The sequence below is a fragment of the Panthera onca genome, chromosome E3, assembly GCF_046562875.1.
Source record: "Panthera onca isolate mPanOnc1 chromosome E3, mPanOnc1 haplotype 2, whole genome shotgun sequence".
Taxonomy (NCBI): domain Eukaryota; kingdom Metazoa; phylum Chordata; class Mammalia; order Carnivora; family Felidae; genus Panthera; species Panthera onca.
In genome coordinates this window covers 16,084,697-16,111,317 of record NC_138354.1, presented here as the reverse complement: position 1 = coordinate 16,111,317, position 26,621 = coordinate 16,084,697, and the positions used below count along the sequence as shown (strand labels likewise).

Sequence of the window (26,621 nt, the reverse complement as noted above, 5' to 3'; positions counted from 1 at the left end):
ACTTTCAGGAACTCGACAAGAGTAGGGCATTCTAAGAACACAGCTGAGAACAGGAGGCAGCGGGCAGCAGGCAGCAACTGACTAAACTCAATACCATTTTACTCACAGGTCTCTGAATCTTATAGATGGGGGGAAAAAATCAGCCTCGAAAAGGTGTATTTGGAAGTTGGAAAACTGCAGAGCACAATGTAGACTGGAGGTCAACTCCAAGCGAATGAATTTTTGAGTTGTGAGAAATGGAGCTCAGTTCATTTTTAAAAACGATGCACCCCAAATTGAGTCTATCTCCTTAAGGCAACATGGAATGGGCAGTTGCAATGAGCTTGAGTCTTTCAAGAAAGGGTAACTACAGTACCTTACAGAAGAAAAACATTTGCAGGGGAACTGCAAAAGACAATGGTTTTCATCTCTGACCAATTAATTGGACAGATCAGCGCTTAGGACATGTGCTGACCTGGCCACAGGAATCCACTTGTAATGGGGTTTATTCCTGTTTCCTTTATCACTCAGTCGATTAGAAGTATTATTTTAAACAGTTTCCTGTTACTGCTCAGTTTAAGAAACATTGACCTTCCAACTGGAGCTTTTTTTTTTTTTAGTTTATTTATTTATTTTGAGAGTATGCATGGGAGGGGTAGAGAGGGAGATTCCCAGACAGGCCCCATGCTGTCAGCACAGAGCCCGACGCAGGGCTTAATCCCACGAACTGAGATCATAAACTGCACTGAAAGCAACAGTTAGATGCTTAAAACTGACTCAGCCACCCCCCACCTCCCCAGAACCCTTTTAACGAGCACTATGTTTGCTAGTGAGCTACTCCTTACATAACTACTTTTCTACAAAAGCTCCTCAGGGAATTGTCAGATCCTCCAGGTGGATGCTAATTTATTTTGGTGGTTGTTCATTTATTTTTGAAGGAAAGAGAGACAGAGTGTGAGTAGGGGAGGGGCAGAGAGAGAGGGAGACACAGAATCCGAAATGGGCTCCAGGCTCTGAACTGTCAGCGCAGATCCCGACGTGGGGCTTGAACTCACAAACCACGAGATCATGACCTGAGCTGAAGTCGCTGAAGTCGGTCGCTTAACCAACTGAACCACCCAGGAGCCCCAGGTGGATGCTTATTTAATACTGAGACTACGAAGTAAATAAAGACATGTTGAGACAATTGTGTTCTTTTGCAAAATGCGTATGTTCAACATGTATATACTGTACCTAATTTATAATCTTCAAAACCACATCTTAAAAGGTCACTTAAAAGACGCCACATTCTGGGAGAAAATCACTTTATTCTAATTAATTCACAAACAATGTCACAAAAGCTGGTTTAAGGAGGCACACGAACATCTGCCCAGTTCCAAACTCAAAACTATCTCACAATGAACTTCTATGCAGTAAGAATACCTGTTTTCATTCCAATTCTGAAGAAAGCTGTATTTAATGATAGAGGAGAGGTTTAACTGGTGGTTTTACACTTTATTTCTTCACTATCAGTTATATTTTTATGCTAAATTAACTTGGTCATGGGAGATGATTTTTCATATCTTCAACTTGAACTTCTTGATTAGGCTAATCCTGCAAATAGAAAAGGTTAAGTTAGAAGAACAATAGCTGTACCTTCTTAGCAAAGCAGAAGCCCTCCAAATGATAAAAAGAGGGATAAAAGCCCAAGGTTATCAGTTCATGCCTGAAAATGAAAATAAGCATTTTAATAGATGGTGAATTCTTAGGTTGATAGGAGGAAATTATGTAAAAACAACTTCACTGTCAACATTCTAGACAGCCCAAATATCAGAGTTGCACTGAGGGATTTAAGAAACTCTTCTCTCTCAAATCAGGTGTGGGGAATGCCAACAACACATGAGTATGTCCATTCTTGGACTTTGGTGAAAATGGAATGTAATTTTCTATTCACAGCTTTATGGCTAGATCACTTACATCCCATAACCAGAACAAGATCTGACACACTAATCTATACCCACTTACAGAAGAATGAGATTCAGAACATTACTGGTAAAAGCTTATGACTAGAAACCTCTGGACCAGTCCTTTGTTAGAAGAGTTAGATTATTTTTAGAATAATGTAAACCAAATCTCCTCTAACTTGTCAAATTAATTTATTAAACACAGACTCCCAAAGTTCTCTAGGGTCCAGGAGTACCATGCTGTGAACTGAGCAGATGCAGTTTTTTTTTCTCAATATATGAAATTAATTGTCAAACTGGTTTCCATACAACACCCAGTGCTCATCCCAAAAGGTGCCTTCCTCAATACCCATCACCCACCCTCCCCTCCCCGAGCAGATGCAGTTTTAATCACAGATTGATGCATCACCTACCATTTGCAAATCTGCACTGTTTCAGCACCTCGCTGAAACCTTCACAAAGCTTAAGGTCACCCTGATTCTGGGCACACTCCAGGAACTGTTTCATCTCATAGTGGCAGGGGCCAAACTGCTGCTGGTATGCTGGCTGGGTTCCCTGAGGCTCCTGCAAAGGCATAACATTCAGGACCATTGAGAAAGGAAATTAGATCTAGACCTGAACAAAGAACAGTATCTAATGTCTTTGAGGCCAACTGGGGAACCATAACTAGAACCAGAATGCAAATTCAAGTTTCCATCTAATAACAATGAAAGTGAAAAACTTTAAGGCAGAAAGCAAATGGGCTTTAACAAAATTCCAGTTATAATCAGAAAGATTCAAGAACAAACATGCAAATAAAGTGAAATGGTTATGTGCATACCTAAATACCAGTGGGGGGGTTCAGTGAAAAGTTTCATGAATCACAAAGTGAAACTATTACAGAAAAATAGATGGATGAGTGTCAAATATACCAGAAACACAACAGAGTATATATTCAAGCCCATCAGAGGAGAAAATTCACATACTTCAAAAAAGAGGGGCAGTGGGCAAATAACAGACAAAAGATCAGAAAACAGCACAGAGCTATTAAAGAGATTTTTAAATACTTAACTAAGATGGAGACTGAATTAGTTAAGAGTCACCAAGACAAATTCCTTAAAATAAGGGGAAAATGGCCGTTTTTCAGTGGATCAGGTTGAACTGCTATTCTACTCCCTGGGAACAAATACAATTTGTACAGTACTTGATGCTGCTGGCCTAAGGCACTAACTCAGCTGCCAAATGTGACTTTTTGATAACCCGTTTTCTGTTAACAGCACTGTGGATTCTAAAATCACAGACAGTACCTGTATTATATGAATTTACAAATAACTGGTTTTTCCCATAATATACCACTGGAAAACAAAATGCATAAATTCCTACCTGGTAAGTGATGTCAGGCCTTGAAGGCTCAGCATTACTTCCTCCACCGAAGCCCCCAGTGATGGCATGACCTAGCGTGTGCCCGACGGCAGAGCCCACAGCCACGCCAGCTGCGGTGGTTGCCATCTGGGCCATCAGACCTGGCTGCCGGGGTGCAGCAGCAGGTGAGCCAACAGCAGATGGTGGAGCTGCCGCCGGCGGCTGAGCGGCTGGCGCAGGTCTGGGTGCAGCTCTCATCTGAGGTGCCCGGCTGTGAAAGAAAAGAACACGAAGTATGAAGTTCACACTTCCTACCAGGTTTCAAATTGTCAGCTTAAAGAAACTGTACCTTGACCCTTGAACAACCCACGTTTGAACTTGCGGGTCCACTTATATGTGGATTTTTTCTGATAACTACAGTGTAGTACTGCATGATTTCTTAGTAACATTTTTTCTCTAGCTTACTTTATTGTAAGATTACAGTATTATAATATATATAGCACACAAAATACACGTTAATCAACTGTTTATATTTTTGGTAAGGCTTCCAGTCAACAGTAGGCTAACAGAAGTTAGGTTATTGGGGAGTCCAAATTTATTCACAGATTTGACTGTACCGGAGGTAAGTGCCCCTAAACCATACATTGTTCAAAAGTCAAATGTAAATGAAAATAAACTTCAGGATCTTCATTTTTAATTCTTGAATACAAATACTCTATGCAAACCAGAAAACTTTACGGAACACAATTCCCAGAACTATTTACATCATTTTGTCTCTTTAACCTTTTAAGGTTATAATCACCAAGTATAAACTATCTTTGCCTGCTTTTTGCATTTCTATGTATTCGTATACCCTAGAGTAGCTTTACAGAACACAGTTATTCCAATACCTCATAAAAATCATAAAATATTAAGAGTTTAAAAGGTCTTTAGAGAATCCACCCATTCAGATACTAGGGTTAAGTATCATTGTAGGTGCTGGGAATCGACCTGTTAAAAGACAAAAACCTCTGCCTTCATGACACTATTGAGGGATCAATTAATATGTCATGTAGTATTAGGTAAAAAATATTAAGAGAGGGAGAACATGTGGGACTTGGCAATTTTAGGACAGTCAAGTGAGGCTAAGTGTAACTGAGTTGGTATCATCTTAGTAAACATATGCAAATAGTCATATGGGGGAAATAACACAATCTAATTCCTTCATTTCAGATTAGGAAACCGAAGACCAGTAAATAGGAGTGACTTGCCTGAACTGTTACACCAAAATTTCAATTGTATCCCATCCCGTAGGACATTGAGATGCTTTCAGCATTTTCACTAACATGTCCTGCACTGCTTTAAAAATCTTCACATGTTATATTCCCTCTGCACATTTTTAGATAGTTTCCTTGGGAGCTCTTCAACCAAATAAGGCTAGGTCAGAAAAGCTAATGACTTTGCTTCCAATCAGGTGGCATCTGGCATCACTTTACAAAAATGCAGTTTTCTGTCCTTTGGTGAGAAGCTTCTTTCCATTAAGTGAACTGCTTCCCTACACTCCTAGCATCCTGTGTGAACACAATCCACCTTACTGCTGGAAAGCAATGTGGTACTGGGCTAAACGTCCTAAACTGGCCACTGGAAAACTGTGGTCAGACCTGGCTTTCCTACTTACTGGTAGCATAACCTTGGACAAATCACTTATTCTGAGTCTCCAGTTTCCTGATTTCCGTAAAACAGGAATAACACCTATCCCTAAGGTTAAAGTATAACTGGAAGTACATCTTAAAAGTATTTTATGAACTGAGCCTTGGTGGCTCGGTCAATTAAGCGGCTGACACTAACTTCTGCTCAGGTCATGATTTCACAGTGGTGGGATTAAGCCCCATCAGGCTCTGCGCTAGCAGCACGGAGCCTACTTGGGATTCTCTCTCTCCCTCTCACTGCGCCTGCCCTGCTCGCTCTCTCTCAAAATAAATAAACTTAAAAAAAAATTTAAAATATTTTATGAACTAAAAAACATCATGTACGTGTGAGGCTTTAGGAACTACGTCCCTGACTGGGCTGAGTCCCTGGAACGCTCATTGCTGGTGCTCAAAGATTATTCAGTTTATTGAAATGAGATCATTTTCCTGATTTTACTACCTTTCTCCAACACTGGTTTTTGGTTTTTGTTTTTTTCTGCTACTTTTAAAGTTTCAGCCTGTTTACACTTACACATATCCACTTCTTTGGAGGACTTGCTTTAGGCGCACTTGGCTGCCTCAGTCGGAAGAGCGGGTGATTCTTGATCGCCGGGATCCTGAGTTCGAGTCCCATGTTGGGTGTAGAGATTATTTAAATAAACTCAAAATACTTTTCAAATGAGCTCTACAGTATTTTCAGTAATAACTCACGGACACGCGAAATTAGAAAGTTTGCCACTAACGGGATACCTAGCCAAAGCCCATTTACAACCAGCTTGCGGCGGGTGGGGACGCACCAAGGCCGCAGCATTTACAGCGGCCTCCACGAGCCTCCGCCAGCCTCCACCAGGCGGCGGCGAGGCCTACTGCGGCCTCCGTGTGCGTCACGGCGCCGGCAAGGCCCCAAACCCCGCGGTGGTCTCACCTGGCCGGAGGGGCCATGCGGGAGGTACGGCTCCGACTTCCACGCGGCATGGCAACTGCAGGGCGGCTCGGCGTCTAGAAACGCAAGACTCTGCGGAGACCCCGGCGGCTTCTGCGAGCTGGTGAGCGGAAAACGGGGGGCGGGCTTGGCCTCCGCGCGCGACCAATCAGTGCCCAGGCAGAGGCCTCTCGATCACCGACGTCTCCGCGTGCCCTGAAGGTCACTGGAAGAGCAGGACGTCATGGCGGCGCGTCGTCGTACGCGGTTAACGTCATGAGCTCCGCCCCAGGTTCATTTAGGAGACCGGAAGTGCCTGAGGTTACTTTGCAAGTGTACTTCCAGCTTGGTGCTAGTGTGAGCCGCTAGCTGTTTGCTTTGTAGGGTATGAGCACCGTCGCACTTCTTTCAAATATATGGTAGACAGATCCAGCCTTGAGAGCGAGGCAGATTATCTGGCGTTCTGCAACTGGACCTTAGGCAAATTAACTTTTCTCAGCAGTAAGGTTATTTATTTGGGTATTTTTTTGAGGCACAGTGTGGGCACACAATGTGAACTGAACGAAGGAAACTGAAAACTTTAGGCAACACCGACAAAGCTGAGTTTATTCTATTTGTATTTCTCTTCTTTGTGGACTCAGGCAACAAGATCAGATCGTAATAATGCCTTACACTTATGTATTACTATATAGTTTCAGACCCTTTTCGTTATGTCATAGAACTTGTGCCCATAATTGGGATAGTATTTATTCACTATTAATAAAAATGTTCTGAATGATTTCCAAGTGCTAGCTAGGTTCTACAGATAAGATACAGCACCAAATAAAACAAGACTCTACCTTCGTGGAATTTAAAGTTTGAGGAGAGACAGAAACGTCTACGTAAATCAGGTAGTGGTGATATGAAGCCAAAGTATGGTGAGTGAGATGGGGAGCTAGAAGTCGGAGAGGGCAGGAACTCTTGGAAGAGTTAGTATTTGAATAGACTGCTTGAGGAAGCAGGGAAACAAACAAAATGTTTATCGAGGGTAATGGCATTCCAGGTAGAGGGAACAGCAATTGCGAAGTCCCCACGGTTGTATGTTTTAGTGATTGTCGATGTGACATACTTATAACAGTAACGTTTTAGGGCCTCTGCAGTAGTGGAAAAGTTGGTTAGTGGTATTTCTTTTTTTTTTTTTTCTTTTTAATTAATTAATTAATTAATTTTTTTTTTTTTTTGGTTAGTGGTATTTCAAGGACGGCTTCATGGGAAGGTCCTTGGGATGGGATGGGATTTATGGAGGAGAAAAGGAAAGGTGGACCCTCCATTTCTGCTAGGGTATCAAACAGAAAATTTCCCCTTCCACCAGAGGTTAGTAGTTTTTCCAGTGAAAGCACATTGTTTCCAGTAACAGCAGAATGTTTGTGGAACCGAAGGGTAAATAATGCAGTAACCTTTCAGGAAAAAGTTTTATTTTCACAGAACTATAATGAAAGCTTTACAAATGATATGACATTGTATTTGTCTTTGGATAATTCATAAGCAGAGACGGAGTAAAGGAGCCCTATAAAGGACATCCTAGCAGAAGAGCTTGAATGAGCATAACTTTGGACAATTAAGACAGGTATCCAGAACAGAGACAATTTTAATCATACCTGGCTAAGTTGTTAATTCTTACATTGAGGAAAGAATATTAGGTATTTGTACAAGGTTATTTTGTAATAGTAAAGGATTGGAAACAACCTAAATTCTTGTCAGTATAATACTGGTTTTTAAAAAAGGCACAGCACACAATATGCAGCTATAAAAAGGAATAAAAAAGCCTCTCTGTTATTATTAGTATGAAAGATACCAAGAGAAAGTGTCAAGAGAAAAAAAGCAAGAGGCAGAATTGAATGTACTGTGCTGTGTAACATGGAGAGAAAAGACTATTAATATGCATAAACTATCTGCAGCTGTTAACACTGCTAACACGAAACACTGTTAGTTGCCTTCAGGAAGTAGGACTGGGTGGCTGTAGCACAAGGTGGGACTTTTACTGAAAACATTTTCTATGTTTTGGATTCTGAAACAGTTAATATATTACCTCTACTCAAATACAGATTAAGAACATGTAAAAATTAAAACTAATAAAAACAGGAATTGAAAAAAAATTTCAGAATTCTGCTACATATCATTTGTAGTTGGCCAGGATAAATATGCTGAAGTTCCCTCTTTAGTAAAATGTATGTAACAACTTCTCATTCCATAGTGATTTCAGTCATTCTCAACAAATTCACAGTGATCAAAATTTGAACAAAGAACTCTTGCAGGCATTGTTACAGATATTTGATGCTGACATTTGGATGAATGGACTCCTGATGACTACAATAAAATTTTACCCAAATTAGGCTGTAGATAGCAGAAGTTTTAAAATTGTGCAGATCTGTTCCAGAAATTCCACAGAAATCCAGGAATTCAAGAAACACTCATGAATGTGGAAAGAAATTAGCTATAAAGATGTTTAACAAATTCCATAAAGTAGGGAAAACTAGTAAGTATCCTACAATACAGAAATAAAGTTATGATATATACACATGAAATGCTATGCAGCTATTTAAAGTATTATGAAAGAATATCTGACATGAAAAGTATCTCCATAGTGTATCAAGGGAAAGAACAATTACAAAGTAGTATACATAGTAGGTTTGTATTGAGAAAGTTCATGTATTTTTAAAGGCTGGAATTATGTACACTCAAGTAGTGATGTTATCCACTGGGTATTGATTTCCTTTTTTTTGTTTGTTTGGTCATATTTTCCAATTTGTCTAAAATGAACATCCTTAAACTAATTAAACATACCATGGTGGTTTAAAATACATCCACAGACTCTTAGACACTCCCTTCAAAAAGTGGAGCCTAATTACTCTCCAACCTCATGACCCTAAGCTAGAACCACCTTGTTAGCCACTTCTGAATTCTGCAATCCCAGAAACTGAGATATGTTGCTTTAAGTCACTAAGTTTTTGAGTAATTACACAGCAATAGGTAACTAATACACAATTTCTACAGTTACTATATTTAAACTGTAAAGGTTCTAGTATCTAAGGTGAGCAAAATCTAGTTAGAACATCTAATAGAGTGTTGCTTTAACATGGCTTGTGTCTGTCTGGGTATGCTGTACTTTACAGCAAGAATTGTGTAGGAACTGAGATGTTTAAGACATTAAGGTCCTTGCACTCTAAATGTAGTTTTTCCTTTGGCTAACAAAGACATATGATTACAGTGCCTTGCACATACCAGACAAAAAAAGAATGAACCAGTTAGTGAATTTTTAACTGTTGATCTAAAAATACAAAATACTCTATAAACAAGTGGTTAGGAGGTTAAGTGGTTATGAAGTTCTAAGGATTTCAAAGGAATGGCTATTCACTGTGGATGAAAGATTCAGGGAGAAAGTGGCACTTAAAATTAAGTACAGGTGGAATTTGTTTTAGAAAGATTAAAATTACAAAGGGGAAAAGGGCATGGTAAGTAGGACAGCACAGATTGAAATAAAGCAGAATCAAATATGGAGGACAGAAGATCTGTGTCAAGATCCAGAGTATGTTTTTGGAAGTTGTAGTACAAAATTTAAGAAAATCCAAGAGATGACTTCCAGGACAATATAAGGAATCTAGGCTTTTTATCCTACAGGATTAGAGCAGTCATTGAGGGTTTTTATATATTTAAAATGGTCTTTGGAGGGGTGCCTGGGTGGCTCAGTCGGTTGGGTGTCCAACTTCAGCTCTGGTCATGATCTCAGTCTGAGTTCGAGCCCTGTGTCAGGCTCTGTGCTGACAGCTCAGAGCCTGGAGCCTCCTTCAGATTCTGTGTCTCCCTCTCTCTCTGCCCCTCCCCCACTCATGCTCTGTCTCAGAAATAAATAATTTATTTATTTTTTTTTTTTTTTAAATTTTTTTTTAACGTTTATTTATTTTTGAGACAGAGAGAGACAGAGCATGAACAGGGGAGGAGCAGAGAGAGAGGGAGACACAGTATCTGAAGCAGGCTCCAGGCTCCGAGCTGTCAGCACAGAGCCTGATGCGGGGCTCGAACTCACGGACCGTGAGATCATGACCTGAGCCGAAGTCGGACGCTTAACCAACTGAGCCACCCAGGCGCCCCTCAGAAATAAATATTTAAAAAAAATTTTTGAAAATAAATAAAATGGTCTTTGGAAGATTAATCTGCATATGGTGTGTGAGACACAGCAGAATAGGGGTAAGGAAAAAAAAATCGAAGGCTAAGACGGTGACAATGGGAATACTACTAATGATGTGAGTGCCATGCTCACTCTGGCAGCACATATACAACAATCATGTGAGTGCCTTTGTATACCAGGCACTAAGAGCTTTACATGTATTATTTTATTTACACCTCACAAAAACTATTTCTTAAAGTTTATTTATTTAGAGAGAAGAAAGTGAACATGGGGGAGGGGCAGAGAGAGAGCATCCCAAGCAGTGACACTGCAGAGACCAACACAGGCCCAAACCCATGAATCATGAGATCATGACCTGAGCCAAAACCAAAAGTCAGACGCTTAACCCATTGAGCCACCCAGGCACCCACACCTCACAAGAACTCTTTAAGTAAGTACTGTTTTATCCCCATCTTATGGATAAGGAAACAGATACTTGGAGTTTAAGCTATTTGCCCAAGTTCACACAGGTGTTTGACTCCAAAGCCAGAATTCCTATTACAGCACACCGTCTGGAGACATTTTAAAAGAATGAATGTAGTGAATGAAAGAATTGAAGACTGACCAGAGAGGAAGGAGATTCTGTTTTGTAAACTTAAAAATACTTACTATTTATTGAGTACCTCTTACATAATTAATTGTGTGAGATGTTTTATATATTTAATCCATAATCCAGTGTGGTAAGGTAATCCAGTATCATTCCATTTTACAAATGAGAAACTCGAGGCTTGGTGTAACTTGAAAAGTGTGCTGAATGCCACAGCGATGAACAGCCAGAAGATTAAAATTCAGGTTGCTCCTTCCAGTACGCACCACCCTTCTCTCCTAACCAAGGACTCACCATTGGGTGCAGAGGCCTAAGGAATGCAGACTGAAGAGAAAGACAACCACCCTGATGTATTCTGCATACTTTTTAAACCACATCTCAACTCTCATCGTTGGAGCTGAAGTTTGTGGGTGGTACTGCACCACAGAATATTGTGTACAATAGAGGAAAACTGTGATGGTGGAATGAATGAAGGCTTTTGAGTATCTGCTATACCTGGTCTTCTTTGTAACCAGCTGCATGACCTCTGAAGAGTGATTTGAACTCCGTTGCCTCAGAATCCCCTCTACAAAATGGGAGACAGCAGCGTCCACATGAAAGGACTGTTGTGGGATCAGCAGTGCGGAGAATCTAGCAACTGTTCAGTACACACTCTTACAACTTAAAATATTCCTATCCTGGCAAACAAATATTAAACCTGCACACTGCATCTATGACACGGGGGTTTAAATCTTGCACACATTCCTCTTTGTTCTCCCCCTATTACACATTAAGATGAACTAAAATATTTGTATATTTGAAACGAGTTACCGTAGCAACTGAAAAAAAAAAAAAAAAAACCCAGAAGAGTTAAAATGCCATTCTTGCTTTTAATTAAAAACCCTAAAAAGGCATACCCACTTGGACACTTGGATGTTACTTAATTAACAATCAGTAAGGAAAAGATACTGGAGCGGTAAACTTAAGTGATGTCGGAAAGAAGTTATGTTGACCAACACGGATTCTCCCCCTTACGACCACAGTTACAGCTGGAGTCAGAGAAAATACTTTTATCAGGGCCTTCGGGTATCCTGCAGAAAACTGACAAAAAAGAAATTATTGTCTTTAGCCCATGCATACGCACTGGAAGTAAATTCTTATATTTTTAAGATGTTTCTGCGTTTCCTAGACCCTTCTTCTCCCAACTATAAAATTCCAAAAGGTAGAGTTTTACACTATTCTAATTGCAGCCAAGAGATCAGGTGGGTTTTTTGGGGGTCCAGCTACGACTCGCTAACGCGAAGCAGCCTCGGAAGGAGGCGACTCTGCCCGGGTGCAGTCACAGAGGGCGGACGCGAGAGGCACCGGGTGGCCAGGGCGCTCACGGGGCTTCCCAGAGTCCTGGCCAGGTGCAGCCCGCACGCACCTGTGCTCAGGCGAGGCGAGTGCGCGCCCGGGGCTGCAGCTGGCGCTGGCGACGCTTGCGCTGACAGTTGAGGAGCTTCTGCGCGATCTTGCGCTCGTGGCCTCCGGGCACTGGCCAGTTGGTGCGCAGTTCCCGCTCGCGCCGCGTCCGGCCCTTGCTGCGCCCGGCCCCGCAGGCCGGGAAGTCGCGCAGGTAGTAATAATCCAGGCAATCGTAGAGCTCGTCCTCGGAGCTCACGGGCGGCCACGCCTCGGTTGGAGGCTGCCGGACCCGAGCCCGGGCGTTGAGAAACGCCGGGCCCATCTCGCCGTCCCCCATGGCCGCCGGCCGGCGCACGCGCGCGCTTCTGGAAGACCCCGCCCCGCGTTTCGATTGGCTGTGCCTGCGGGGGCGGAGCTTATTGATGACCTAACAGAGCCGGGAAGTGGTCGAGCGTGGCCCTCTGCTTTCCAGCCCCCGCCACAGTGACCACTTCGTCTATCCGGGCCTGTGCGCCGCCGCCGCGAGAGGGGCATTTGGCAAAATCCGACCGAACATTTTATGTCGGTCAAGAATGAAAAACTACAAGTGTCAACAAGGGACTACTTAAAGAAAATGTGTGTTCTTCCCGAGGACTTTCATCAGCAGTAAACATTTTGGTAGGCTGTTTGATGAGATCAGAAAGTGCTCAGTAATAATGTAAAGTGAAAGATTCACTTTTGAAGAAATATCTCTGGTATCCCAGTAGCGTATTTTTTAAAGATCTGTCTATATAAAAGATTGAAAGGAAACTCATCAAAATGTTGAAAGTATTTATGGCTTGAAGGGCCATATATACATTAGCTGTTTTTCTTTTCCACCGTACCCGTTTTTGATAAGGAGTGTGAATTAATTGCTTTAAGCGAGGGATTATAAAGCAAAAGTCACGCTGCCTGCTATAAAACCCGGAACTGCGCGCGATTTCGGATTATCCGCGGTTACTCAAGTGCCGCAGTTAGGCTACAATACACTAGGTAACCTCGCGCCGGCAATTTGGGGTGAGAGCCGGGAGTAGGGAGTGGCGGTGCAGGGTATTCAGCGCGAGCCGAGGGTCCGGCCAGTCAGTGCACATTGCGCTGGGATCCCCTGGGCGGGGAAGGGTTCTCCAGGAGAGGGGCGAAGGAGAGAGGAATCCGTCAGGGTTACTGCACCGGAAAAGGCCACGTCGGCCTCTTAGCGGAGGGGCGCCGCTGCACCGCGGGGCGGGAGTCATTACTCTCCGGGGCGACTCCCAGGTCTAATTACCTAATTAGTGTGTCTCTAAAAGCTTCTCTCAGGGAGTTGTTGCGAAAAACGCCTTTAAGTAGCCCAGATAATTGTCTTCCCACAAAAATTGCAGCTATCCCCTGGGGGATTTTCTTTTTAATAGATCAAAATAATACCCTACTTTAAAAAAAAAGTTGGGGGGGGGGTGCTTCCCAGATATTTGATCTTGCTGTTTGTTGCCCATTTTAATTTTTTCTTCCGCACTCTGAAGTCGTATCCCTGGTGGGGCGTGGCCTACATACCACGCTCTCAGGGCAATTTTGGTGGTTCTTTAAATGAACAAGTCCCAGGAGAGTGTTTTTAATAAAACACCGAGGGGATTTTTCTCTTCCACCCACGTGTCTTACATTTGCTGTTGGGAAAGAAACTAATATTTATCCTTTTACTACTCCCCCATACATGATCTTAAAAAAAACTCTTTAGATTTTGTGTTACAAAAATACTAAGATATTCTTAAAAGTGCAAAGAATAGAACAGTGGACTCCCATATCCCATCACACGGATTGAACAATTGTCAAGACCTGTCACATTTTTTAAAAAGTTTATTTATTTTGAGAGACAGAGAGGAAGAGAGAGAATCCGAAGCCAGCTCCATTCGGTCAGTGAGAGCCCGCTGCAGACTTGAACTCACCAATCTTGAGATCATGACCTGAGCCAAAATCAAGAGTCAGACGCTTAACTGACCAAGCCACCCGGTGCCACTTGTCATATTTGCTTTATATATCCCTTTGTTTTCCTCTGCTGCAGATCTTATGTCATTTTACTCCTATATTTCTCAGTATACAGCTCTAAAAAACTAGACTCCTTTCTTACATAAACTTCAGTGTTATTTTCACACCTGACAAAATCAACTGGTCCTGTTTTTATCTAATACACAGTCCAGAATCAAATTACTCTGATTGTCTAAAAGACCTCAGAATACGTACAAAATCTATACATGAAGTTTGCTTGGAAGTCTCGTATTCTAGGGCAGTCTTCCTGTCCTTTTCATTTTCCCCTGACATTGACTTGTTGAAGAATTTGGGTCAGTTATCCTGTAAAATGTCCCACTTTGTGGATGTGTCTGCTTCTTTGTGGTGTCATTTAACTTGTTCCTCTCTCTTCCATATTTCCTGTAAATTGAGGTTGAATCTAGAGGTTTGTTTATATTCAGATTCCATTTGGGGGGCAAGAAAAAGGTCCTAGGAAGTAATGTGTGTTGGTATCACAACAGGAGATCCACAATAGTTCATTGTCCCAACTTTAGTGATGCTGTGACTGATCAATGGGCTCATATGGTAACAGCCTTTCCCTGAAATTGTGAAGTTCCACATAAACTTTTATCCAATGATTTCATCCATAGTTCATTACTTTATTTGCTATTATGTTCATTTGCGATTATTTCACTAGGGGCTATGAGATGATAATTTTATAATTCAATCATTTCTTCCACATTTATTTGCTAGATGTCTTTCTCTCATGGACTTAGGCTATTTGGTTACCCTGAAATATATTTTGACAAGAAAGGCAAGACAAATGTTTAATTCTCTTTTATTTTTTTAAAAGTTTATTTATTTATTTAATTAATCTCTACACTCATTGTGGGGCTCAAACCCATGACCCCAAGATTAAGAGTCACATGCTCTTCCAAATGAGCCAGACAGGTACCCATAATTCCCTTTTAAAGATGGATTTTCAGGATGCTAATGGACTCTGTTTTTTTTCTCTTGAGAATAAACTCATGAATCTTTTTTTTTAAATGTTTATTTACTTTTGAGACACACACACACACACACACACACACACACACTGTGAGTGAGGGAGGGGCAGAGAGAGGGAGACACAAAATCTGAAGCAGGCTCCAGGCTTTGAGCTGTCAGCACAGAGCCCAATGTGGGGCTCAAACCCGCAAGCCATGGTGAGATCATGACCTGAGCCGAGGTTGGACGCTTAACCGACTGAGCCACCCAGGTGCCCCAAACTCATGAATCTTATAAAAACACAGTCAATGTGTTTGATCAACTTCATTTTTATTATTTTTTATTTCTCAAATTGTTCCATCTTTGGCCAGTGGGAGCTCCTTCCTGTGATTCCTGTGTTCTTTTGGCATTAACCTAGTAGTCATGGAGAATGCCCTTGTTTTCTGGTAAACCAAGATGTCCATCCAGGCTCATCATGTACACTCTATGCCCCAGACCTGGAATCAACCATTTCTCCAAGGAGTCCTTGATCTTTTTAGTGTAGAGAATGGATTTAGAGACTTTTTTTTTAAGTTTCATGAGTAGAATTCAGTGATTGATCACTTACATGCAACACCAAATGCTCATCTCAGCAAGTGCCCTCCTTAACACCCTTCACCCATTTAGCCCGCCCCCCACCTATCTCCCTCCATCAACCCTCTATAGTTAAGAGTCTTTTGTGGTATATTTCACTCTAGAGACAATAATCTTAAAACCGTGTATTATATTTTTGATCTTTATAAGAACAGTGTGAGCTATTACTGTCCCAATTTTCCAGATGAGGAAACAGTTTAACAACTTCCCCAAGGTTATATAACTAGTAAAAAGCAGAACCAGACTAAGGGTGAGATCTTCAGACCCCTAAGTAATTGTTTCTTTCATTTTACTGTGCCTCTTTATATGAATTCTTTGTTTGTCAGTTCACAGGTTGCTAAACATCCCTGCCTTCCTAGCTTCTGAGATGATATTTAAAAGCTGGTGCCACCATCTGTCTTGCTGTCTTGTCGCAGGACTCTGAATTAATTCTGATGATATCATTGCAGTAAGATTTTAAAGTGAACTTTGTATCTTGTTTAGTGGTTTGACTTCAGACCCAGGGGATAAACAACTAACAATCATGTTTCAGGAGCAGACTTAAATCCCTCTTGTTAGCATAACAAGAGTTTATAGAGTTTATAAAACTCTATCTCGTTACTTTCTAATGAATTATTGGAAGTACCTCATAAGATAGAAGGAGAAATGGAGATTCAGCCAAGTCCTAAGTCACTTCCTCAAGGCCTATGGTGGAATGACTCTCTGTTTTTGCATTTGGGCCATAGCAGAGCTTGCTCCAGGTCTCTGAGATCCTTCTGATAAGACTTAAGTGAAACTCATCACAAACTCAGACCTGGCTATGCCTTATATTCAACATTTCTTGCCCTTTCCCACTTATTCATGCCTTTGTATTACTTGTGCATTTATCTAACTCCTCTGTAAGATTAGAAACACATTTTCCCCACCCCCATCTCCAGCTCACGGTCAGTATAAAATAAATGCCTGATAGGGGCACCTAGGTGCTCAGTTGGTTAAGTGTCTGACTTCAGATCAGGTCATGATCTCACGGCTCGTGGGTTCAAGCCCTGCATTGGCTCTCAGCTGCCACGAAGAGCCTGCTTAGGATCTTCTGTCCCCCTCTCTTTCTGCCCCTCCCCTGCTCACACTCTCTCTCTCTCTCCCAAAAATAAATAAAACATTTAAAAATAAAATAAAATAAATGCCTGTTAAGCAAATAAATAAATATGGATGTGTAAACAACCAAGACCATTAAAAACTATTAATGAAAGTGAGCAAAATTTGAATAATAATTTAAGCCTCATTTATTCATTAAAAATATATTTACATGTACCATGTGCCAGGTATCATTTCAGACTTTCAGGATAAAGTTCCTTGCTCCTCTGCAGTTTATATTCTAGAAAAGGCAGATAAATAAAAAATATGTAATATATGATCTCTCAGTGATAAGTGCAATTAAGAAATATGAAGCATGAAAATGTCATGAATGTGACATTTTATTGGGTTTTTTTCCTTTTTTTAATTTAAATTTTAGTTAACATACAGTGCAATATTGGTTTCAGGAGTAGAATTCAGTGATTCATCTCTTATACAACACCCAGTGCTCATCCCAACAAGTGCCCTCTTTAATGCCCATTACCCATTTAGCCCACTGCTCACCCTTCCTCCATCAACCTGTAGTTTGTTCTCTATCAGTAAGAGTCTCTTACTGATATGGGGTGCCTGGGTGGTTCAATCAGTTAAGCATTTAACTCTTGGTTTTGGCTTACATCATAATCTCGTAGTTTCATGAGTTCAAGTCCCATGTTGGGCTCCATGCTGACAGTGCGGAGCCTGCTTTGGATTCTCTGTCTCCCTCTCTCTCTGCCCCTCACTCATGTGCACTGTCTGTCAAGAGTCTCTTGTGGTTTGTTTCCCTCTCTTCTCTCCCCCACCTTCCCTTATATTCATCCATTTTGTGTCTTAAATTACACATATGAGTGAAATCATATGGTATTTGTCTTTCTCTGGTTGACTTATATCACTTAGCGTAATACATTCTAGCTCCATCCACGTCATTGCAAATGGCAAGATTTCATTTTTCTGATGGCCGAGTAATATTCCAGTGTGTGTGTGTGTGTGTGTGTGTGTGTGTGTGTATCACATCTTTGTCCATCCATCAGTTAATGGACACTTGGGCTCTCTCCATAATTTGGCTATTATTGATAATGCCGTTATGGACATTGGGGTGCATGTACCTCTTTGAATCTGTATTTTTATATCCTTTGGGTAAATACCTAATAGTGTAATTACTAGATTGTAAGGTATTCCTATTTTTAATTTTTTGAGGAACCTCCACACTGTTCTCCAGAATGACTGCACCAGTTTGCATTTTGATCAGCAATGCAAAAGGGTTCCCCTTTTTCTGCATCCTTGCCAACACCTGTTGTTTCTTGGGTTGTTAATTTTAGCTATTCTGACAGATGTGAGGTGGTATCTCATTGTGATTTTGATTTGTATTTCCCTGATGATGAGTGATGTTGAGCGTCTTTTCATGTGTCTGTTGGCCATCTGGAAGTCTTCTTTACAAAAGTGTCTATTCATGTCTTCTGCCCATTTCTTAACTGGGTTATTTGTTTTTTGGGTGTTGAGTTTGATAAGTTCTTTATAGATTTTGGATACTAACCTTTCTCAGGTATGTCGTTTGAAAATATCTTCTCCCATTCTGTAGACTGCCTTTTAGTTTTATTGATTGTTTCCTTTGCTGTGCAGAAGCTTTTTATCTTGAAGAAGTCCCATTGGTTCATGTTTTCTTTTGTTTCCCTTGCTTTTGGCGATGTGCCTAGTAAGAAGTTGCTTTGTCTGGGATCAAAGAGGTTGCTGCCTGTGTTCTCCTCTATGACTTTGATGGTTTTCTGTCTCACATTTAGGTCTTGCATCCATTTTGAATTTATTTTGTGTATGGTGTAAGAAAGTGGTCTAGTTTCATTTTTCTGCATGTGGTTGTCCAGTTTTCCCAACATCATTTGTTGAAGAGATTATCTTTTTTCAATTGGATATTCTTTTCTGCTTGGTTGAAGATTAGTTGATCATTTCTGGGTTTTCTATTCTGTTCCATTGATCTGTCTGTTTTTGTGCCAATAGCATACTGTCTTAATGACTACAGCTTTGTACTATAGCTTGAAATCTGGAATTATGATGTCTCCAGTTTTGATTTTCTTTTCCAAGATTGTTTTGGCTATTCAGGGTCTTTTGTGTTTTCATAAAAATTTTAGGATTGGTTGTTCTAGCTCTGCAAAAAAAATGCTGGTGGTATTTTGATATGGATTGCATTAAACGTGTAGATTGCTTTGGTAGTATAGACATTTTAACAATGTTTGTTCTTCCAATCCATGAGCATGGAATGTCTTTCCCTTTCTTTGTGTCATCTTCAATTTCTTTCATAACATTTCTGTAGTTTCCAGAGTATAGATCTTTTACCTTTAAACCTAGTTAGGTTTATTCCTAGGTATCTTACAGTTTTTGATGCAATTCCAATGAGATCGATTGCTTGATTTCTTTTTCTACTGCTTTGTTATTTGTATATAGAAATACAACGAGATTTCTGCACATTGATTTTATATCCTGAAACTTCGTTGAATCCATGTATTCATTCTAGCAAATTTTTGATGGACTCTTGGGTTTTCTACATATAATATCATGTCATCTGCAAATAGTGAAAGTTTACTTATTTCTTGCCAGTTTGGATGCCTTTTTGTTATTGTTGTCTTATTGCTGAGGCTGAGACTTCCAGTACTATGTTAAATAGTAATGGTGAGAGTAGATATCCTTGTCTTGTTCCTGACCATAGGGGAAAGGCTCTCTGTTTTTCCCCATTGAGGATGATATTAGCTGTGGGTCTTTCGTATATGGCCTTTGTGACGTGAGGTATGTTCCATATATCCCTACTCTGTTGAGTGTTTTTCCTCAAGAATGGATGCTGGGGACACCTGGGTGGCTCAGTCAATTAAGCATCCAACTCTTGGTTTTGGTTCAAGTCATGATCTCACGGTTTATGAATTTGAGCCCTGCATTTGTGCTGACAATGTGGAGACTGCTTGGGATTCTCTCCCTCCCTCTCTCTGCCCCTTCTTTGTTCATGTCTCTCTCTCAAAAAAAAAAAAAAAAAAAAAAAGAATGGATGCTGTATTTTGTCAAATGCTTTTTCTGCATTTGTTGACAGGATCATATGGTTCTTATCCTTTTTAATGTGGTGTATAATGTTGATTGATTTATGAATATGGAACCAGCCCTGCAGCCCAGGAATAAATCCCACTTGGTCATGGTGAATAATTTTTTTTTTAAGTTTATTTATTTTGAGGGAGAGAGAGAGTGTGTATGTGTGAGTGAGCAGGAGGGGGCAGAAAGAGAAGGAGAGAGAGAATCCCAATCTGGCTCCCCACTATCAGTGCAGAGCCCAGTGCGGGACTTGAACTCCCAAACAGTGCGATTGTGACCTGAGCTGATATCAAGAGTCAGATGCTTAACCGACTGAGCCACCCAGGCACCCCAATGATTAATTCTTTTAAAGTGCTGTTGAATTCAATTTGCTAATGTCTTGCTGAGAATTTTTGCACACATGTTCATTAGGGATATTAGCCTGTAACTCTCCTTTTTAGTGGTGTCTTTTACTGGTTTTGAAATCAAGGTAATGCTGGTTCCATAGAATGAGTTTGGAAGTTTGCCTTCTATTTCTATTTTTTTTGAACTATTTGAGAAAAATAGGTATTAACTCTTTGTTAAATGTCTGGTAGAATTCCCCTGGGAAGTCATCTGGGCCAGGACTGTTGTTTGTTGGGAGATTTTTGATTACTGATTCAGTTTTTTTGCTATTTATGGATGAGTGTGTTCAGTTTTTTTATTTCTGCCTGTGTCCATTTTGGTCATTTGTGAGTTTCTAGGAATTTGTCCATTTTTTCTAGATTGTCCAGTTTGCTGGCATATAATTTTTCATAGTATTCTCTAATAATTGTTTGTAGTTCTGTGGTGTTGGTTGTGATCGCTCCTCTTTCATTCATGATTTTATCTATTTGGGTCCTTTCTCTGTTCTTTTTGATAAGTTTGGCTAGGGGTTTATCAGTTTTGTTAATTCTTCCAAAGAACTAGCTCTTAGTTTCATTGATCTGGTCTACTGTTTTTGTTTGTTCATTTGTTTGTTTCTATATCATTTATTTCTGTTCTAATCATTATTATTTCCCTTTTTCTGCTGGCTATAGGCTTTATTTGCCCTTCCTTTTCTAGCTCCTTTAGGTGTAAGTTTAGGTTGTGTACTTGGGACCTTTCTTGCTTCTTGAGGTAGGGCTGAATTGCAATATACTTTCCTCTTAGGACTGCCTTTGTTGCATCCCAAAGGGTTTGGACTGTTGTGTTTTCATTTTCACTTGCTTCCATACTTTTTTATTCTTTAATTTCCTGGTTAACCCATTCATTTTTTACTAGGGTGTTCTTTAACCTCCATGTATTTGAGGGCTTTCCAATTTTTTTTTTTTCTTGTGGCAACTTCAAGTTCATAGTGTTATGGCCTGAAACTATGCATGGTATGATCTTGATAGTTTTGTACTTGTTGAGGGCTGATTTGTGACTCAGTATGTGATCTATTCTGGGGAATGTTCCACATGCACTCAAAGAGAATGTTTATTCTGCTACTTTAGGATGAAATGTTCTGAATATATCTGTTAAGTCCATCCGGTCTAGTGTATCCTTCAGAGTCATTGTGTCCTTGTTGATTTTCAGCTTAGGTGATCTGTCTATTGCTATAAGTGGATATTAAAGTCCCCTACTATTATTGTATTGTTCTCAATGAGTTTCTTTATACGATTAATTGATTTATATATTTGCGTTTTCCAAGTTGGGGGCATAAATATTTATAATTGTTAGATTTTCTTGAAGGATAAACCCCTTAATTATGATGTAATAATGCCCTTCTTCATCTCTTGTTACAGACTTTGTTTTAAAATCTAGTTTGTCTGATATAAATATGGCTACTCTGGCTTTCTTTTGACATCCATTAGCATTATAGATGTTTCTCCATCCCCTCACTTTCAATCTGCAGGTGCCTTTAGGTCTAAAATGAGTCTCCTGGGGTGCTTGGGTGGCTCAGTTGGTTAAGCATTCAACTTCAGCTCAGGTCATGATCTCACAGTTTACGGGTTCGAGCCCCATGTCAGGCTCTGCACTGACCACTCGGAACCTGGAGCCTGCTTCGGATTCTCTGTCTCCCTCTTCTTTCTGCCCTTCCCGGGCTCATGCTCTCTCAAATATAAATAAATATTTTTGAAAAAATAAAATGAGTGTCTGGTAGGCAGTATATAGATCGATCTTGTGTTGTTTTTTTTTTTTTAATCCATTCTGATACCCTGTGTCTTTTGACTGGAGCATTTAGTCCATTTACATTCAGAGTAATTATTGAAAGATATGAATACAGTGCCATTGTGTTACCTGTAGATTTGGTGTTTCTAATGATGCTTTCTGGTCCTTTCTAGTCTTTGTTGCTTTGGGTCTTTTTTTTTTTTTTTTTTTTCTCACCACTCAAAGTGTCTCCCTTAAGATTTCTTGTAGGGCTGGGCTAGTGGTCACAAACTCCCTTAGTTTTTGTTTGTCTGGGAAACTCCTTATCTCTCCTTCTATTTTGAAAGAAGTCTTGCTGGGTAGAGTATTCGTGGCTACATATTTTTTTCCATTCAACACACTGAATATTTGGACACTCTGAATATATTTGGACACTCTGGTGTCCAACTGGCCTGCCAGTTTCTTTGGACAGATCTGCTGAGAACATGATCTGCCTTCCCTTGTAGGTTAATGACTTTTTTTCCCTTGTTGCCTCCAGGATTCTTTCCTTGTCTGTGTATTTTGTAAATTTGACTTTGATATGTCTTGGTGATGGCTGGCTTTTGTTGAATTTAATGGGAATTCTCTGTGCTTCTTGGATTTTCCCCAGATTAGGGACATCTTCAGCTATAATCTGCTCATTAACCTTCTGCCCCTTTTTCTCTCACTTCATCTTCTTGGACTTCTATGATATGAATGTTACTACATTTTAATAAATTGCTGAATTACCTAAGTCTGCCTTCATGATCCCTCACCTCTGTTTCTCTCTTCTTTTCAGCTTCATTGTTTTTCATAATTTCATTTTCTATATCACTAATTCGCTGCCTCATCCATCCTAGTTTTCATGGCCTTCATTTGGGTTTGCATCTTGGTTATAGTATTTTTAATTTCAGCCTGACTAGATTTTCGTTCTTTTCTCTGTGTAAAATGGATGCTCTGGCATCTTCTATGCTTTTTTTCAAGGCCAGCTAGTATCCTTATAATCATTGTTTTAAATTCTAATTCAGACATCTTACTTATGTCTGCATTGACTAAATCCCTCACTTTCATTTCTTCCTGGTCTTTATTTTGAGATGAATTCCTCTGTCTTGTCATTTGGGAGGAAGAAAAAAATAGTAATGGAATGAAATAAAAATAAATTTTTAAAAATCAAATAAAGGAACCTAATTCCTACATATGTTTTGATCTTCTTGTTAAGAGAAGCATTGACAGTAGCAAAAAGGCAGGGCAGTCCACATGTCCATCAATGGATGAGTGGATAAACAGTGTGTTCTATCCATATGACAGAATATTGTTTGAATGCAAGATGAAACAAGTTTTGATACACACTACGTTGAAAAAATACACTGAGTTAAAGTGGTACAGAAGGCCACAGAGAGAATGATTCCATTCATGTGAACTGTCCAGAATTGGGAAATCATTATTCTTCACAAGTATTCAGGACACAGAAGATCAGGAAAGATGTAGGACCTTCCCCACACAGGAGGAAAATAAGCAGCCATGACAAGCATGTAACATGGGATCCTAGGCTAGGTCTACATCACTGGTTGATTGTAACAAGATATAACTCAGGAACAGACAGATGAGGAGATGCAGAGGGCCAGGTGTCGGGAAGTGTGCAGAGCTTCCGTGGCCTTGCCAGGTGTGCATCTCTCCCCAAACCTCCTGAATGAGACATTTTAGACACAGAAGTTCTTTCTGAGGAAGTGGTATTGGAGGAAAGAGCAAAATGAAGACAGCAAAAGTCACTTGAGCAAAATAGTGAACTAGGAGGCTCCAAAATCTTGTCCCCGCACAAGATATTTTTAAAAAATACAAAAAATCCAGAAAGTGGCTAAAATAATACTATAGGATTTCTGGTAAATAGTCAAATATCTACGGTAACCAATTGAATACCCAGTCAAGAAAAAGCCATATTCAAAACAGTAGGAAATTTTGTACTGTTTACCTTTTTGGTTTTTTAAAAATTTTTTTTAACGTTTATTTATTTTTTTTTGAGAGAGAGAGAGAGACAGAGCATGAACGGGGGAGGGTCAGAGAGAGAGGGAGACACAGAATCTGAAACAGGCTCCAGGCTCCAAGCCGTCAGCACAGAGCCTGACGCGGGGCTTGAACCCACAGACTGCGAGATCATGACCTGAGCCAAAGTCGGACGCTTCAACCAACTGAGCCACCCAGGCGCCCCTGTACTGTTTACTTTTATATTTTATTTTATTTTTTAAATTTACATCCAAGTTATGTAGCATATAGTGCAACAATGATTTCAGGAGTAGATTCCTTAATGCCCTTACCCATTTAGCCCATCCTCCCTCCCACAACCCTTCCAGCAACCCTCTGTTTGTTCTCCATATTTATGAGTCTCTTCTCTTTTGTCCCCCTCCCTGTTTTTATATTATTTTTGCTTCCCTTCCCTTGTGTTCATCTGTTCTGTGTCTTAAAGTCCTCATGTGAGTGAAGTCATGATATTTTTCTTTCTCTGACTAATTTCGCTTAGCATAATACTCTCTAGTTCCATCCATGTAGCTGCAAGTGGCAAGATTTCATTCTTTTTGATTGCCGAGTAATACTCCATTGTGTGTGTATATATATATATATATATATATATATATATATATATGTATGTATGTATACCACATCTTCTTTATCCATTCATCCATTGATGGACATTTGGACTCTTTCCATACTTTGACTATAGTTGATAGTGTTGCTATGAACATTGGGGTGCATGTGCCCCTTTGAAACAGCATCCTTGTATCCCTTGGATAAATACCTAATAGTGCCATTGCTGGTTTGTAGGGTAGTTCTATTTTTAATTTATTGAGAAACCTCCATACCAGTTTCCAGAGTGGCTGCACCAGTTTGCATTGCCACCAGCAGTGCAAAAGAGATCCTCTTTCTCCACATCCTCGCCAACATCTGTTGTTGCCTGAGTTGTTAATTTTAGCTATTCTGACAGGTGTGAGGTGGTATCTCATTGTGGTTTTGATTTAAATTTCCCTGATGATGAGTGATGTGGAGCATTTTTTCATGTGTTGCTTGGCCATCTGGATGTCTTCTTTGGAGAAGTGTCCATTTATGTCTTTTGCCTATTCCTTCACTGGGTTATTTGTTTTTTGGGTGTTGAGTTTGATAAGTTCTTTGTAGATTTTGGATACTAACCCTTTATCTGATATGTCGTTTGCAAATATCTTCTCCCATTCTGTCAGTTGCCTTTTAGTTTTGCTCATTGTTTCCTTTGCTGTGGAGAAGCTTTTTATTTTGATGAGGTCCCAGTAGTTCAGTTTTGCTTTTGTTTCCCTTGCCTCTGGAGATGTGTTGAGTAAGAAGTTGCTGCAGCCAAGATCAAAGAGGTTTTTGCCTGCTTTCTCCTCGAAGATTTTGATGGCTTCCTGTCTTACATTTAGGTCTTTCACCCATTTTGAGTTTATTTTTGTGTATGGTGTAAGAAAGTGGCCAGGTTCATCTTTCTGCCTGTCACTGTCCAGTTTTCCCAGCACCACTTGCTGAAAAGACTGTCTTTATTCCATTGGATGTTCTTTCCTGCTTTGTCAAAGATTAGTTGGCCATACATTTGTGGGTCCATTTCTGGGTTCTCTATTCTGTTCCATTGATCTGAGTGTCTGTTTTTGTGCCATGTACTGTTTTTACTTGCTGTGCCCTACACGTTTCATGCACAGCAACAATCTTGGTCTGAAGGAGGCAACAGCTCAGCCCTCAATTCCCTGATTCAAACCAGAGAGAGAAGAGCAGAATAGAACTTAATTGTAACATTATAACCTGTCTGGGGGCCTAAAGAGTGATATCTGTTTTGTCTACTCCAAAGCTCAGGTGGAAAAGTGGTAGGCACTGCTCAGGAAAGCTGCAGAGGAACTATATACCCACAGGTGCCTGAGGGAAGAGATTACAGGTGGAGATATCCAACAGACCATCTAGAGCCCCAAAGAGTAGCTGGATGAGACTGGAAAATTAAGACGTTCAGAAGTGGCTATGTATATGAGGAAATTAGTAAAGCCACACAAGCCGAGGGAAGACACATACTCAGAAGAGACATGAGAAGATCTTGAGCTTTCATCTGCAGCTGATCTCAAGGCCTAGAAAAGAGCCAGATAACTACTGAAATAATGCTCTAGTACAAAACCAGTCTGCAAAGACTAGGATAGATGGATTCTTTCAAATGCCCAATTTTCAACATCAACAAAATTACTAGACATACAAAGAAATAGGAAAATATGACCCACTTAAAAAAAGAAAATAAATTGGCAGAAACCATCCCTGAAAAGGCACAGGCATCAGACTTACTAGACAAAGACTTTTTAAAAGTTATCTTTAAGTATACTGAAAGGGACGCCTGGGTGGCTCAGTTGGTTAAGCATCTGACTCTTGATCTCAGCTCAGGTCATTATCTCACAGTTCATGAGATCAAGCCCTGCATCGGGCTCTGTGCTGTCGTTTATACAAAAATAAATAATAATATTTAATATTTAATAATTTATATTTAAACAATAAATATATTATGTATAAATATTTAGTGTGGAGCCTCCTTCAGATTCACTCTCCCTCTCTCTCTGCCCCTCAACCACTCTCTTTCTTTCAAAATAAATAAACATTTAAAAAGTACACTGAAAGAGCTAAATAGAAACACAAAGAACTAAAGGAAATCATGAATATTTTATGTGAACAAAATGAGAATATCAACAAAGAGGTAGAAATTATA

The 26,621-nt window shown here is 40.1% G+C and overlaps 2 protein-coding genes and 1 long non-coding RNA gene across 3 annotated transcripts in view; all 3 read right to left on the bottom strand.

Moving 5' to 3' along the window:
* Positions 1–1,416: 1,416 nt before the first annotated feature.
* On the bottom strand, positions 1,417–6,024 carry CHCHD2 (coiled-coil-helix-coiled-coil-helix domain containing 2). The gene is made up of 4 exons (XM_078439890.1): positions 5,856–6,024; positions 3,285–3,534; positions 2,336–2,486; positions 1,417–1,572 (listed from the first exon to the last, which is right to left on the bottom strand). Exons 1-4 carry the CDS (start codon positions 5,903–5,905, stop codon positions 1,562–1,564), a joined length of 462 nt encoding a protein of 153 aa, XP_078296016.1. The 5' UTR covers positions 5,906–6,024; the 3' UTR covers positions 1,417–1,561.
* Positions 6,025–11,452: 5,428 nt separating this feature from the next.
* Positions 11,453–12,368, bottom strand: NUPR2 (nuclear protein 2, transcriptional regulator). Its single transcript, XM_060649125.3, has 2 exons — positions 12,009–12,368; positions 11,453–11,683 (listed from the first exon to the last, which is right to left on the bottom strand). The coding sequence occupies exon 1, from the start codon at positions 12,324–12,326 to the stop codon at positions 12,015–12,017; it is 312 nt and encodes a 103-aa protein (XP_060505108.2). The 5' UTR covers positions 12,327–12,368; the 3' UTR covers positions 11,453–11,683; positions 12,009–12,014.
* A 4,488-nt stretch (positions 12,369–16,856) lies between these two features.
* Positions 16,857–26,621, bottom strand: part of LOC144614753 (uncharacterized) — a 43,374-nt gene continuing 33,609 nt past the window's right edge. Inside the window, exon 3 of the long non-coding RNA XR_013552854.2 lies at positions 16,857–16,958. This is a non-coding gene — a long non-coding RNA (uncharacterized LOC144614753). The remainder of the gene's footprint in view (positions 16,959–26,621) is intronic.